Source organism: Carcharhinus amblyrhynchos, chromosome 2, assembly GCF_965287045.1.
Source record: "Carcharhinus amblyrhynchos chromosome 2, sCarAmb.v2.hapA, whole genome shotgun sequence".
NCBI lineage: Eukaryota > Metazoa > Chordata > Chondrichthyes > Carcharhiniformes > Carcharhinidae > Carcharhinus > Carcharhinus amblyrhynchos.
Window position 1 is genome coordinate 68,413,506 of NC_137325.1, and position 16,633 is coordinate 68,430,138.

The window sequence follows — 16,633 nt, forward strand, 5'->3', positions numbered from 1 at the left end:
TTACATTTGACTTCAAGTTCAGTCAACCTCACATAAAACACAAAATTAACACTAATATACAATATCTGAAGCAGATTTCCATTGGCCCTCTGGCTAATTAGATTACAAGAGTTCAAGAGTGTACAGTTTATGTTCATTATTTTTTGTGAATATACCAAATATAATCTACACCCTTATTTCTTTTAAGGCACTTCAGCACAATGAGAATATTAAGCTAGATCCAGGCCTTATTTGGTAAGTCTCAGCAGTTTCCTAACTTAACCTTATTCAAAGAAATGCATTCCTGCTATTGCTGAGTAAAACTCTCATAGTGAAGCATTATTCCCTGCCCTCTAGTCTTCCATGTCTTGAATTTCCTTCATTCACCACTGCATGAATCATTTTTACTTCCTGTTTCTACAAGGCATTTCCTGCTTAGCTGTGTGGAATAATCCCATTGCTAAAGCACAACATTAGGAGCTTGGTCAAGTTTCACTTTAACAACTCTCCATTTCAGCTGCACAATTTTTCATATCTAATTGACAGTAAAAAGGCACCAAATCATCAACTGTTCACCCTGCAATTTCCTCTAATCATTTGTCTTCTGGACAACACAAGTTCTATGAATGTTGATATTTTTGTGCTTATAGCTAAGCATGCTTTTTCCAGCGAACAGTGAATCCAGCATGTATATGAATGGGGTGACAACAAACTGCATTTTTATATCTCTTTTATTACGATCCCAGTTGATGTTACAATTGGATGGGAAGGTCCCAAATGGAACCTTGGCTCAAAAGACCAAGGTGGCAATCTTACCAAAGGAATTCAAAATCCCAAACAAGTGTGAAAATGGAAGAATTTCAGATTTTTTTTTTGGGTAGGCCATAAGTCCAATCATATGCCACTCTGAAAAAAATGCTAAATCTGTTTCCCACTGGCAGTGGAAGAGGTGGTGGGGGGTGGGGGGGGTGGTGAGCAGATCCACAGCTCACTGGAAAGCCAGCAGTTCACAGTAGATCGCGCAATTGCGCATGTGCAGATCTCTCTGTTTTGAACAACAGAATAAAGATCTGTCAGTCACCTTCCCCTCTGAAAAGCACCAGCCCCACAATTGCTGAGCACCACAGCCAAGATTCCCCCAGTACCCCCAAGGATTGTTGGCCTCCACAGCAAATCACCACCCACCCACCCCCAGACAATCACACACCTTCACTGGCGAGGCCACTGAGGCAAGTGAGCCCTGACACTGGATATTTGGGGCCAGCAAGATCGTGATAGGTGAGAAATCAAGCATGAACCTGATTTTTCACTTCTCTCGTGATCTTACCAGCTTGCCCTATCTATTGACTGGTGGGACAAAAGGTAAGACCACCCCCCGTAACTTTTACATTTTTTAATAAAAGGGGGAGAAAGACAGTCATGGAACTGCTAATTAATTTTAACAAGGTAAAACACTTATTAAACATGAAAAAAATGGATTATGAAACAATAATACTTTACTCCCTCCTTAGATTAACAATTGCACACAGATTTTAAGATAAACACGAATTACAAAGTACATCTTAAGCTATGATGGAACCATTAACACAAAATAACTTTTAAGCACACAAGATGATTGTGGCCAAACACATTCACTCCACTCTGAAACCAAATCAGTGGACAGGATTTTCCAACCTCATCCACAGCTAGAAGTTTCTGGTGCCACTGCTATGAACAGGGGTTTGTCTGAATGCCAAATTCTCCGTTCACATTGGTAACACACAGCGGTTCATGAACAATTGAAGAATTCTGGCTCACGTCTGTGGATTTTTCCTCAATCTCTGCAGATGATTGTCACATGAGATTTTTTAAACTTCACTCCCAAAAATATGCTTTAAAATCTTCATTCACAATAATGCTTTCCAATAGTCATTTGCATTCTGAAATCCAGTCCAGGTTTTACAAATTACTCTTAAAAAGGATCTTCCACTCAACCTTTAACAGCAAATCCAGTTCAGATTTTATATCAACCCTTTAGGATTTCTTTGCATTGACTACTTACAAACTGTTCACAATTGCTTGAACTCTTCTTTCCCAGAATGTATTAAAATGGCATCAGACATTTGATTTAACTTTGGTGTCTGTTGTCCCACTTTAAATCTGAGCTACTGCAACTATCACTTTAACTCAGAACCCTTTCTTTATTCTTTATTGATTTCTTCTGAATAATACCTTGGTCTCTGTCTTTTAACTCCAATCATCATCAATATTATTTCTGTCCCAGTTCCCTGGTTATATGGACTGTAACTTATTCCTCAGGAAGGTTATATCTTTGCAAACCCCTTGTCCTGTTCAGCTTCTCCTGGCAGAGTTAAGAGAAGGTCACACCCCAATGTCCTGTCTCAAACTGCCAATAAATTCGGCTAAAACTAAAACTTAAAAAGCTTTTTCTTTTCCTTTAAAAGGGCCTCCAGTTGCTAAGCAATGATTGCTCCTATTATTTATTCTTCATGCCATAGAACTCTTGAAGGACAATAGCAAAAGAGTTGGAACATAACAAACCCCGACACGTACTAGCACCTTTGCCCAGCATGAATCTAATAATAGTTTTTAACCCTTCCAGACACAGAAACGTTAAATTAAACTCATTGAAGCAATACCTTATTTCTAACACTTCTAATAAGATAAAATACTCAAGGTGCCTCGCAACTGTGCAAATAATCAAGCACTAAACAATGGAGATAGATGATAAGAGATTAGTTTTGAAGGCCTGTTTGAAGGAAGACAGAGTGTTCGGAGAACATTTCAGAGTGCGGGACCAAAATGATTAAAGGTTATGCAGCTGAAGGTAGCACCAAAGAAGGGGAATTAATAAGGTGGCCAGAATCAGAAAAGATCAGGGCTGATGAATCAAGTTGCAGAGCTAAGAACTAATAGTTAAGTGTAATTTGCGAGGGGCTAAACTTGGAAAACATTTGAATGCTCAAGAGTGGAGATTATAAAGAAACAATTAGAGTTTTCAAAGACAACAGGGGTAACATGGTACAGAGGCAGGCAATGTTGCAGAATTGGAAATTAGTCAAGGTGATAGCTGTAATGTTGGCTTTGAAGCTCAGATCAGAGTTAAATAGCATGCAGGCACATTAAACTTGCAGGCAGTGAGGGAGCAGGGTGATGGAGTACTAAGGAAGTGTATTTGAGAAAAAGAATGGCCTCTGTTTTAACGTGATAATCTGAAGAAAATTATTGGTCATTCAGAACTTAATGTCAGCAATGCAACCAGACCATGTTGCAGGTTCAATCTTTGGTGCATGCTGATTTAATTATCTCAGCTGGAATGGAAATGGAGATTCTCTTAGACTAGAAAGCGGGAAAAAAGCTGCTGACATTTGGATCCTTATCTCATAGTATGGCTGGAAAAAATGTACGCCTGGATGTGTTCCCTGCAACAACAGTGACTGCATTTTAAAGTACTTAATTAGCTGTAATATGCTTTATGACATCCTGAGGGCATGAAAGGTAAATGTAAGTATTAACTACTTCATCAAATGAAGACATGGCCTGCCTTAACTGTAATGCTTCCCATAATCCAATTCCTGCTGAATCTCACTATCTGGGTCCACATGAGCAGTGGCCACTTACAAATACCAAAGAATGATTGACACCTGCGGAACTGTATCCCATTATGAATCAGCTCTTTGAGAAGATACAGAAAACGGTGAGGAAAAATGCGTCCAAGAAAATTTCATTTGTGTTGTGCGTCTTTGCTTTGCTCAAGTATTTAAGTTTATGTTAAATGCTTCCTCTGTTGCTTAAATATTAAATTGGTGGGATTTTCAAAAGCTACATTACACATTTTTAGAGGAAAATAATTATTAAAAACACTATTAGCAATATTAACTCAAAAATAAAGCAAGAACTTTTGCCTTTTGGAAGTCAAACACACTAATTAATATTCAATAAACCTCCAAATAAATGATGAACAGTAAATTAACTTTAACAGAAAATTGCTCGAGTCTACTGTGACATTTAATTTTCCACACAAGCATCCTTTCACAATAGTTCATCATTGCTGCGCTTTGCTGAAGCATGCATATTTTCAGATTTGAAAAACAGAGACTGGCCCAGAATTTGAAATATTTACTGCACGCAAATATCTCAGTGTATAGTTGTCTGTGGTTTGAGTAATAATAACATAGCACACATTTTTGGGTTATAATTTTCCCTTTCAGAAATGACTGTCTGATATGAAGAAATAAGAAACTCCAAGGACACCGTCAGTTTCAGTTTGACAAATCCATTGAATTAAGTACCCATACCGACATAGCCTTTCATCTTTCTGATGTGCCTACAGAATCCGCTCACAGAATTTACTGCTAGAATTCCTTCAGCTACCCTGACAAGACATTCCTCCTGTGGAAGTATAGAGCAGGTTTTGTAAAAAAAATGTAATGACATTTCATAAACTTCAGGATGAGTATAAGTCCAGATGTGAGATCTGGGCTTAACATATGCACTTTGGTGGCACCATGCAAAACTATGCTGAGATTAGAGCAAGATTACCTATTTCTTTCCAGGGCAAGAGTTTGAGGTGAGCCATTGTTACTAATGGTCACATTGACTTTACTTTGACAAGAGGCTACTCCCTCGTCTCTATTGAAGACATCGATCTTCCACCTGCCTTATTACCATTCACCAATGCTGGCCTGAACATAGGAATGCAAAAGATGGTTAAGTAATCATTTAGCACAGAGCCAAGAGAACAATATGTTCAGGATACTGCCGGAGCTAAAGATTCCCACCTTACTCATCAACTTTTGCAAGGAAGGTAAACTAGAATTCTCATTTATATATGATGTGGAGGTGCTGATGTTGGACGGGGGTGGGCACAGTAAGAAGTCTCACAACACCAGGTTAATGTCTAACAGGTTTATTTGGTAGCATGAGCATCCAGAGTGCTGCTCCTTCATCAGGTCATGACCTGATGAAGGAGAAGCACTCCCAAAAGCTTGTACCACCAGATAAACACATTGGACATTAACCTGGTGTTCTGAGATTTCTCATTTACAAATGTAATAGATCTAACCCCAGTTTGAGGCTACTGCATATGATGTTGGAGAAATGGCCCAACATAATTTTAGGTCAGACATATTTCAGACTTTCTTGGCATTCATTTTACATAGAAACATAGATAATAGAAGTAGACCATTTGGCCCTTCAAGCCTGCTCTACATTCATTTTGATCATGGCTGATCATCAAATTCAATATCCTGATCCCCCCCCCCCAACATGTCCCTTGCTCCCTTTTGCCCCAAGAGGTATATCTATAGAAGCATTTAAAAAGCACCACTCAATTGGTTAAGGGTGCAATAACACAATAATGGATGTTAAAAAACACTGTGAAATGGGATCAGGTTTGATTCTTGAATGATTTGGAGAGCTCAATAAAAATAAAACATCACAGTTTAGACTTTTTTCAAACATTTGCTCTCACGTTCACAACTGGATAGCAATTTCCATCAGAAAACTTGACTTTTTAATAAATAAAAACATGCGTCCTTGTTCACCACCTTGTACAGAATAGCACACACAAGTGTAACAATTACCCCGATTCATGGTAAATTATTCATGGGAGAGAATGAGAATTATTCATCTTATGCATTTGACACCTTCAACCCCAGAACATATAGGGGGTGAAGGAAACTTCAAGATGTTTACTTGCGAACAGAATGACACAGAGGCAAAAAAAAAGTAGGTCACTAAAGCAGAAGATAACTGGAAACAATAGAACTAGAAGCAGTTTTCAAGGAATTAATATGCTCTTTGGAATTCTTACAGCCTCTGACAAGTAACCTTTTGGGTGAAACAGTCAAGTTTATCTATTTTGTAGAATTTCAAGACGTGACATCTTCTGTGTACAATACAAATCCCAACTTGCTCAAGCAGTTTGCCAGAATTGAAAACTAACAGTCAGTACTGTGATTCTGTGACGTGCAATTTCTTATAAGCCAACTGAGTATAAACCTTCTGCTTTGACCTCAAGTTTACTCAGATTCTGTGCAAAAAAGGTCATAATCCTGAAGTGATTCAAGGTTCCCTCACAGAAATCACTACCAATGCTGAACCCAAGAAAATATCTGATATAAAACCTCCAAAACAGCGCTGATATTAATTTGAATATATTTCAACTGTAAGGTAACAATAAATATCGGATACAAAGATTAAAATCTCAGGTCTCATCACAACAGAATAAATACTTGATATCCAGGAGAGGAATTGGCCAAATAAATTTACATTATTGTCAGAGCCACAGTTGAAGACATTGATCATTTCTTTGCGGCACTTATATTGGAAAATGACAGAAGACAGTTCATTGTGGTTTATAATATCAGCTTTATATTGCAAAGTAACACCTGAAGGATTTTGACTGTGACTGGGGTTTTTCTGTATTTCAGAAAATGTATATGTTTTTAATCTGGCAATTTTCCAGGTAAACTTTACTGTCCATCAACAGTTAGTAAATCCGAAGGATTTTGGTATCAGTTTTACATTTAAACGTCCAACAAAATTAATTGTACTTCTATTCAACTTTAAATTTTGGTGAACAGAGAAGGCCAGTGGGCACCGGGCATGAACTTACTTGCCATATTTTTGGGACATTAAGATGGTGTGTTCTCCAAATAGGAAACTGTTTATTCAAATTCTATTGCTTTTTATGCAGTTAATTTTGACAGACAAAAGTATAATAAATTGTGCTTGTTTTCATCCCAACTCTGTTCAAGGATTCTGGTCCCTACCCACTCTGGTGTGAAGTGTGCTTGAGTGATATTAATTTTTAATTTCTTTGGCTTATCAGACATATATTGAGTAGTTTAAAAAGAACTTTTAAAAAGCTAGCAAGCGTACTGACTTAAAGATGGCTACCACATCACCTGATGATATTATCTGTTAAGCAGTTTTCTGGAAGGTTCCAATGTTACAGTAAGTTAAGGTTAAGTTAAAGTTTATTTATTAGTCACAAATAAGGTTTACATTAACACTGCAATGAAGTTACTGTGAAATTCCCTTAGTCACTACATTCCAGCGCCTGTGCGGGTCAATGCACCTAACCTGCATGTCTTTTGGACTGCGGATGGAAACTGGAGCACTTGGAAGAAACCCACAGACACGGGGAAAACATGCAAACTCTATACAGACAGAGACCCAAGTCGGGAATCAAACCCAGGGTCTCTGGTGCTGTGAGGCAGCAGTGCTAACCATTGTGCCACCCGTTATGCCACCATGTAAGAAAGACATGCCCCGACATCCTCCTATGGAATTTTACACCACTGAGGTCAAAAACTATTTTGATACTGAAACTACACTGGAACATATATTTGCATTTCTATAAACTGCATTGCAAATGGAGACCAAAGGTCTATCCAGACAATAGAAAGATGTTCTTCCCATTTCATCAAGATGGATAATGGATCATTCAGGAATTAATGGCTGGGACATTACATAATCTAATCACCTCAGCCGTTAAACAATAGCCACTGTCTATCCAGACATGATCTATGCAAATAGTTTTGAAATCATTATGGGGCAAGAGATTATATGGCTAGAATAACCATTTTTGAAATGTCTTTTATTATAACATGTAAGTTGCAAAGCAGTAGACTTGGAGAAACCTGCCAATCGGATTGTAATATTCTTCCTTTCCCCTTTTGTCACAAGTTTCAAGAGTCTATCTCTACAACAGCTTGAAATCCAACACTGAGATAGAGAATTCCCATCAAACGGAACCTCAGGTACAAAAATAACTTTTGGAACATATGGATAACAGTGTTAAAAACACATTTTCCCCAGTAATTGCATTTTACATGGGCTTCAACTGCTGGAATTTCAAGGTCTGTAGAACAGCCACAGACACCACAAAGAACTCAAATTCTTTGAATTTGAATTGAATTCTCAATATTTTTACCTTTGAAAATTGAATTTTACTTTGGCCAATAAATAACTTCCTATTGTATAGCATATAATTCTGCATGCTTGTGGTATTTGAGAGTGTGTTGCAAAGATCAGGTGCACTTTATACTACTATTATCTGATGTGACCTGTAGTCTTGTCAGTCGATATAAAAGTGTTATTTTCTTTTAGTTTTTATGGTATTAATCATTGGGCAGGATTTTCTGTTTGCTCCACAACATATTCTCTGATGATGGAGGTGGTCCCTCATTGGCCAGCAGCGAGATCTTCCAGCCTTGCCGCTGTCAATAGGGTTTCCCATTGTATCCACCTCTGTCACTGGGAAACTCGCGCTGGAGGGTTGCATTCAACGGGACCAGCCAGAAAATCCTATCCAATGCCTACTAAGGGGGATTTGGCCCAATTTATGCTGAGGTCTATTTGTAATCATTATCATTAATTATCAGCAGCATCTCTAATTCCACTACTTGACTCACTGCAAGTGATGGGGACCATTGTGAACCACAGGGTGAACAGAACAAAAAACAAAAATAATCACAAGGCTAAAATAGAGGCTTCGACAGACCAAGAAGAAAAGAGATACATAAAGAACATTAGAAAACATTAGGCAGCTGGGAAAGGATATCCTAGTTACTTAGCGAGTTCAATTGGGGGAGCATGGGGAAATAACAACACTGGAAAAATACTTCCAGCAGCACCATGCCAAATCACTGTTGTAAACGTAAACAGTACATTATAAGCCTTAACTTATTGTAGGAAGACAAGAATGTTCTGTCTCCACTGATTAGGCTGCTGTACACCAGTTGTCAATATAGTTTAACCATAAGTCTGGTCTAGAGTGACAATTGTTTCCATATCCTATTCTGCACTAATCACCACCACACTTCACTCTGACCAGTGCACATGTTCAACATGAATCCAGAACCCTCAGGGTTGAGGTAATATAAAATGTGGCTGACCTAGGACCTTAACTTCAACAAGCATCACTGTTTTGTAAGATGTCACCTACAAGCAATGATAATTCAATTTGGTTTAACAATGCAACATGTTCTGAGGTGGATTATTCTAACAACAGGGAGGTCTTGTGGCTCACTATGTTATGCCCTGCCTCTCGGTCAATAGCTACAACTTCAAATTCCGCTCCAATACTATTGGCCATGAAAGGAACTTTTATGATGTGATTCAACAGGTTGGTAATCAGCTTACTAATCCTTCCAACACCTCTTCAAAAGGTAAAAACATATGTGTGAAGATATGAAGCTAACAAACACAGCTCCATACAATTCAGTAAGTTTAAACTTTTAATGATCATATTTGTCACTATTACTGATTCATTCATTCAGGCTGCAGGTTTTCTCTGGCTTCTTTATGAATATTAATAGATTATGTAGTCTTTTACTTACCTGGTGAAAATAATTTGTCTTCCCCTCAGGATCGCTCTGTTTGAACTGGATTTCATCATCACTGTCTGGGGGCTCCTGTTTCACCTGTACAACATTTGGCTGAAGTTCTGCTGTTGCTCTCTCATAGGTGCCATTGCTGTTGCTCTTGCTGCTGCCACAGGGAGGCCCCTCACCTTTCTGTATAGTCTGCTGTTGGCAGAGCTCTTCTTCCGTCTCCTCAGGGTGACATTCAGGTTGTTGAAGCTGCTCGAGGGGCTTGGAAAGTGTCTGTAACAAAAAAAACCCTAATTTAATTTAAACATCACAATAATTCATCCACATTGCCACACAAAATAAGGAAAATATTTTCACACACATCGATACATGGTAAATACAAATTCTACATGATGAATCTTATGAATTTCAGCTTTCTCCAACAGGAACATGCACTAGGAATTTTTTTTGTGGGCACAAGGATCAATGAACCTGTAATGTTTGTTAAAATTAAGGACACAGACCATAAAATTTACCCCATATATCTAAACTTACATCAGTTTCAAAAGTAATTCAATTATTTTCCTCTTTCAAAAAAAAAACTCATTTTACTGACGAATTTTAAAAATCGACAAACATAAGAGATGGCCATTATTGTCTTAAGGTCAAAATGATAAAGCAGCTAACAAAACACAAATCCTTGACTTATAAGTAGATGCATAGAACAGGAAAATAAGTATGTAACGATAGCCCTTCATAAAATACTGGTTTGGTCTCAGTGAGAGTATTGGGTCCAGTTCTGAGCACTAACATGTAGAAGTGTTTTATAACAACAGCAAAATATGACAGGAGTCATATAAGGAGTTATTAGTGCTATAATCCTGGTAGCTAGTTGGAGGAAGGAAGAATCCAGATTCAGTCAGTATTTTATTTGTTCACACCATAAAACATTGCAGGTATATATCTCCTGATTCCACTCCATTCTCATTAGTTAAATTCCATTCACTTATTATCCTCCTCCTCCTTCAGGTACCATACCATAAGAGGGCATTGGCAACCATGGACTTCAATTGGTTTGGACCACGATTATACTTAGCAAAGTAAAAAAGTTAATTTTCCACTGCCCCATGCAGGAAACACTCTGACTTGCAGTAGGCATATTGAAAGAATTTGCAGGCTGACAATCAAACTGTGTTAGGCAGACTATGTTAAGAAGATGCCTTCAATGGCCATCAAGTCCTGAAGTGGGACTTGAACTTGGAATTTTTGGTCTAGAAGGGGCATTACCACAGTAAATGTCACAAGATCCAAGTGTCTCTTTAACGTGCTCAAATAACCATCTGATCAATGCCTGCATGCACTTAATGACAATTGATAGAATTAACAATTAGGTCAAATTAGTAGATTCTAAGGAGTGACTTAAGAAGGAGAGCAAGGTAGAGAATTTACCAGGATGATACCAAAAAGGAGAGAAAATATCATATGGGGTTTTGATAAAGTCAATAAGAAGAAATGCTATCTACTAGTAAGAACAGGTTGGTAACCTAAGGACACCGAGTTAATGAAATTGGCAAGTGAACTAAAGGCAACATAAGGATAACTTATTTCATACAGAGAGTTGTTGTGATCTGGAATACATTACCTGAAAGGGTGGCAGAAACATATTCAATTGTAACTTTTGGCAGGGAGTTTAATATATTCTTAGAAGGGAAATCCTTACAAAACATTGGAGAAAGAACAGCGGAGCAGGAGTGATTAGATAGTTTTCAAAGAATGAGTAAATTAGAGCATAAATGCAAATAACAAGGCTGAAGAACTTTGAAACATCTAGGGCTGGAATTTTGTCAAGGTGTGGAGACTCTGTAGAGTTTTAAAAATGATGTGGAAGTCCTGTCCCATTTATAACACATCCCATTTTCAGTGTTAAGAGAAAAGGGGCAAATGTGACTCACATGAGGGAAACCTGAACTCAGCAAGATGATTTGAACTCAGTGCTGAGCTCAAATGGACCCCAGTTTCATCGTGTCAAGAGTCACAACTTGCAGTGAGGGTGTCACAAATTTTTAGAATAGATGTAAATGCTCCTGAAGTGTAAATAAAATGAGTGGAACAGTCATGATGGGAAGCTATTTAATTCCCCAGTACTTTAAAAATAAAAACAAAATTACTAATGTCAGTTTGAGTTAAAATAATACCATTCTGGCAATTACAATAGTTGTTTCTTGACATTTCCCCAAGGATTATCATGTCATTGTGACGACATGGTTGTATTACAAAAGTTATAATTATCTCAGCAGGGATGACTGAGGTTCACTTTGATTGACAGCTCAGTGAATTCATTACATGATTAATTATATTTGTGGGATTATCAAAAGAGATTTGTCTTCATAAGGGATTGAGCACTTGAGGGGATTTAAAAGTTTTGAATAGGGTTTCATGAATACTGTGATAGGAGTTTAAACCTTTATTTTATTTTGTCTCAACAAAATCAGCCGATGGTTCAAACTGGGTCAGTTGTCATGGAGACTGTAAGGACAAAAGTTTGTGAGTAGATTGGCACAAGTTGGCATTAAGTTGGCATGGGGCTTGGTGTTGGCACAGGAAGGCAAGCGGGGTTAACAGAGTGTGAGGCGTGAAGGCTAGAAGTCTAAAATTTTAGGAGGAAACTGGTGCGAGGTCCGAGAGAACCTAGCCAGCTTTTAGCCAACTTCAGCACTTGGCATCCCCTATGGCCAACTCTGATCTGTAACTGGTTGTGATGGGCCTAATTTAATCAGACCCCTGCTTCCCCTGAGCAAAACTGGATTGATAGGATCCTTTATACAGAGGTGGATCTATTGAATTGGGAAATGTTGGCACTGAAAATTCAGCCCCTACAGTCAAAAATATATTTGGTGTCTCCAAAGGTTTCCACCACCATTAATTCCAGTGTCTAGCCCGTTTAATTCACTCCACCTTGTAGTAGGATGAGGCTGAGTAATTGCTGGGCCTATCCTTAAAACATTCTTTGAACACGGTATAACAATTTGCAATTCTCCAGTCCTCTGGTACTTCCTCTGAGTGTAGAGAAGACAGAAAGATTATGGCTACTTTCCCTTCAATTTCCACTCACAATTCCTTTAATATCCTTGGATGCATTTCACCCATTCCCATGCCTTGACAAATTTAAGTACTGACATTTTATCCAATACTTCTTCCTTATCAACTTCAAATCCTTGGAATGACAGAGTTTCCTTCTTTGTCATCATGGCCTGGGTAACACCTGTTCCCTTAGTAAAGACAGATGCAAGTTAGCTATTTAACACCTCAGCCATGCCCCCCAGCTTCTATGTTTAAATTCTCTTCAAGATCCTTAATAACCCCTATTCTGCCTTTTACCATCTTTTCATTATTTATGTGCAAGGAGAGGGGTCCAGTAAAGGAACCAGAGAAAGAAATACCAGCAATCTTGAGTCCAATCCCACCTCTCGGCTACAACTGCCAAGTGTGCGGCCGAGGATGCAATTCTAGGATCAGATTCATCTGCCACGCAAGGACCCCAGAACTCATGACCAGTGACAGAGTTTTTTAGGTGGACAATCATACTTGTTACTGACTGATCGCTGAAGATTTATATGCCTTCTGAAGACTTTGGGACTCCCCTTTATTTTGGTTGACAATCTTTGTTCATAATCCCTCTTCACTTCTCTTATTTGCTTTTTCACATTCCCTCTGAAACTTCAGTACTTAACCTGGTTTTCAATTGTCTATATGTCACCTATCATTAATTCACTTTTTTTCACATAATTCCACTCTCCTCTTTCATCCAGAGAGCTCTAGATTTGTTTGCATTACCTTTCCCATTTTGAGGAATATACCTGCGCATGAACCATTTCTGTTTTGAAGGTAGTCCATTGATCAGCTTCTCGCCAGATTTTGGTGCCAGTCTATCTGGCCAAGCTCTGTTCTTGCCCCATTGAACTCTCCCACAGTTAATTATTCGTACTCTGGATTGCCCATTGTTCTTTTCTACCACCATCCTACATCTTACAATATAATGATCATTGTCTTCGAACTGTCCCCCCACTGACACTTGATTAAAGTTTAAAGTTTATTTATTAGTGCCATAAGTAAGCTTACATTAAGACTGCTATGAAGTTACTGTGAAAATCCCCTAGTTGCCACACTTCAGTGACTGTTCGGGTACGCTGAGGGAAAATTTAGTATGTCAACGCACCAAACCAGCACATCTTTTGGACTTGATCTACTTGGCCCAGCTCATTCCCAAGAACCAGGTCAAGCATTGCCTCCTTTCTTGTTGGACAGTACACGTACTGCTGTGTAAAATTCTCCTGAACACAATCTAGGAACTCTTGCCCTTCACTGCCCTTTATATTACCACTACCCCAGTCTATATCTGAGTAATTAAAGTCCCCCATTATAACTACTCCATAATGTTTGTACCTCTCTGTAATTTCCCTGCCGACTTGTACCTTTCTATCCTTCCTGTTAGTTGGTGGCCTATAGACTTTACTGAGCAACATAAATTCAATCCTTTTTGTGCCTTAGCTCGAGCCAAATTGATTCTGTCCTCAGGGACATCGTCTTTCTCCAGCACTGCAACGCTCTCGCTAACTAATATCACGACCCCTCCTCGTTTTCCTCCAGCCCTATCTTACCTGAACACCTTGTTCACAGGAATACTGAATATCCAGTCCTGCCCTTCCTTAAGTTAGGTCTCTGCTGTTGCCATATCTTTGAGTTTATAATAAGTTATTTTTTTCTTCAGTGTGGTGTTTCATTGTCTGCATGTTTATTTGGACAAGATTATAAGTTGTGAAGGGAAAAACTGCTGTTACTGATACCATGAATGGCTGCTTCTGATTGGCACTTTTATTAAAGTGAAATTTTTAAAAAAAATTTTGTTCATAAGTATTTCAAACACTTGCCTTTGTTATTACATGGTTTACTGGGTCTGTACGTCATGTATACTGAATGCATGGACATGAAGGGTATGGGGGAGCATGCAAGGGGCTTGGAACTGCAATGCTCCGCCTTGAATTACAACCTGGGATTGTTGCAAAACGTAAGTTTTGGGAGCCCCTGGGTGCAAGGGTGAGGAACACCTTAGGAGGTTGGGAGGTGGGGTGATTGTAATGTTGAGGGGTAGGCTGCAGGGAGGGGGGGGGGGCTAGTGGTGGAGAAAGGGGTCCCAGAGTTCCCAACATCTGGGGGGAGGAGGCAACTCTGAGTGGCCTTCAGAGTGAGGTCCCCGTACTCCCAAACAGTCACCTCCCCGCCTTGTCCAAGATGATGAAAAGTTTCATTTTCACTTTCCCAACCAACCCGCACCACCTTATTTTTTAGGGTGGTGGGATAAGGCTCTTAAGTGGCCTTATTAAGTGAAAGGGTATGTTTCCCATCTGAGGCCATGCCAGCTCGTGTGAAATTTTGTCCAAATTTGGGTGGGCTGGTTCCCAAGAGGGTTTCCATCAATTTTGCATTCTCCTCGTCTCAGCACCCACTTTGAGGCTGGATGGGGGGAATGTAAAATTCTGCTCCTTGTATTTCAAGATTCTCATCTTAATTTTCTGATCCCCACCACTGCCCCCACCTCCCCCCCCCCACCCCGCCCCAGCTCTAATCTCCTTCAACTTCACACCCTCCAAGAGATCTGTTGTCCTCTAATTTTGTCCTCACAAACTTCCTTGATTTTAATTGCTCCACCATTGATGGCCATGCCTTCAGCGACCTGGGCATTAAACTCTGGAAATTCCTTCCTAAACTCCTCGACTACGCTTTGGTCCTATAAGATGCTCGTTAAAACCTACTTCTGAGCCAGCTTTTGGTCAACTGCCTTAATATCTCCTTATGTGACTCAGTGTTAAATCTGATTTCAGAATGCTCCACTGAAGTGCCCTGGAACATTTAATTAGATTAAATAGCAATACAAGGTGCTGTTGTTGTAGAATAATATTTTGAAAAAAATAAATGACTTTCTTATAGTTGCAGATGTTAGAGTTCCACAGTGATAGTGTAGTGCTGGTCATATGAACCATTAAGGATGAAGATATAAAACCTGATCCTGTCACTTTATTTATAGCATTTCATCAAACAAAAGTTAATAGGCAAAGAACTCCATTGCCTTTGCACACGAGTGAAATTTACTGTTATAAGCCTGCAACAATTTCCATTTTTCATGTACAACTGCTTCAATTCAGGAAATTAAAATGGACATAATTTACAGGGCTCTCTAAGCCACAGCGGTTTCAGAGAGAGAGAGAAGGAATGCAACTAAATGAGCCACTGAAGGGCTGCATGAGTCTCAGTAGAAAGCACATCAAAGAAAGTAATACCTGTCTGCCTCAGCAGGTGGGAGACATATCCTACTCTCTGGCCCGAGAACACAGGGTCTGTGAAAGTGTCACGCAGGGAGTAACGTTTTTATGTCGGTATCAATGAGTAGTTCAACATATCTTTTAAAATCCTAACCCTCCTGTAAAAATCTAACAGCAGTGAAAACAAACAGCAACTCAAAAGGCTGGTGTGCAAATCGATAGTTCATGAGTAAGAACAACAACAAAAGGTGACTGAAAGTATTTTTAATGATGTTTTAAACACTGCAAATGCCTTTGAATTTATTCAGATTAGTTGAGCAAAAATAGCCTGAGACGTCCTACATTCAATGCATAGACTGTGATGAGTGGCAAGACATTTATATAACAGATTTAAACAGGAATGATCCACCGAAACACAATCTGTGAAGGGGCTTTTGGCAAATCAAAGAAGGATATATTAGGAAAGGTGGCAAAAATGTTGATCAAGATATAGGTTTGAATAAGGGTGTTAGAGGAGGAGACGTGGGGAAAAAGGTTCAATTTGTTTCAGAACTCCAGATCTAGATGACTGAAAATTCAACACGAGGATGAAAAGAGAGCTTAGAATTGCAGTTGTCAGAGCATTGTAGGGCTGAAGGAGGTTATAGCGATACAGGAAAAAATGAAGGCATTTGAGCAAAAGAATGGGCATTTCGAATTTGGGAAGTTGATGAACCAGGGTCCAATGCACAGGGGTAATGGGTGAGAAAAACTTTCTGCAGATCTAAGTAATTTGAAGTTTTAGCAGGGTAGAGGGTAGGGTACTGTCACAAGAGAATTGCAACAATGAAGCCTGGAAACAGATAAGAATTTCAGCAGCAGACGAGCTAAGATGGGGCATTGACGGATAATATTTTGGAGTTGGATGTTCTTGTGAAAGAAAGTTGGTTATGAGGATGGAAGTTCAGCTAAGCATTAAACAAGACTGTGGCATTGCAAACAACCTAGTATGGTCTGTGACAGGCCAGGGAGCAG

At 39.1% G+C, this 16,633-nt stretch overlaps 1 protein-coding gene across 2 annotated transcripts in view; it reads right to left on the bottom strand.

Annotated features, from left to right (window-relative positions):
* Positions 1–16,633, bottom strand: part of LOC145355275 (histone deacetylase 9-like) — a 781,248-nt gene that overhangs the window by 227,338 nt on the left and 537,277 nt on the right. For both annotated transcript variants that reach the window (XM_080207173.1, XM_080207182.1), the window contains exon 14: positions 9,330–9,596. In XM_080207173.1, the coding sequence (XP_080063299.1) occupies positions 9,330–9,596 (267 nt within the window). The remainder of the gene's footprint in view (positions 1–9,329; positions 9,597–16,633) is intronic.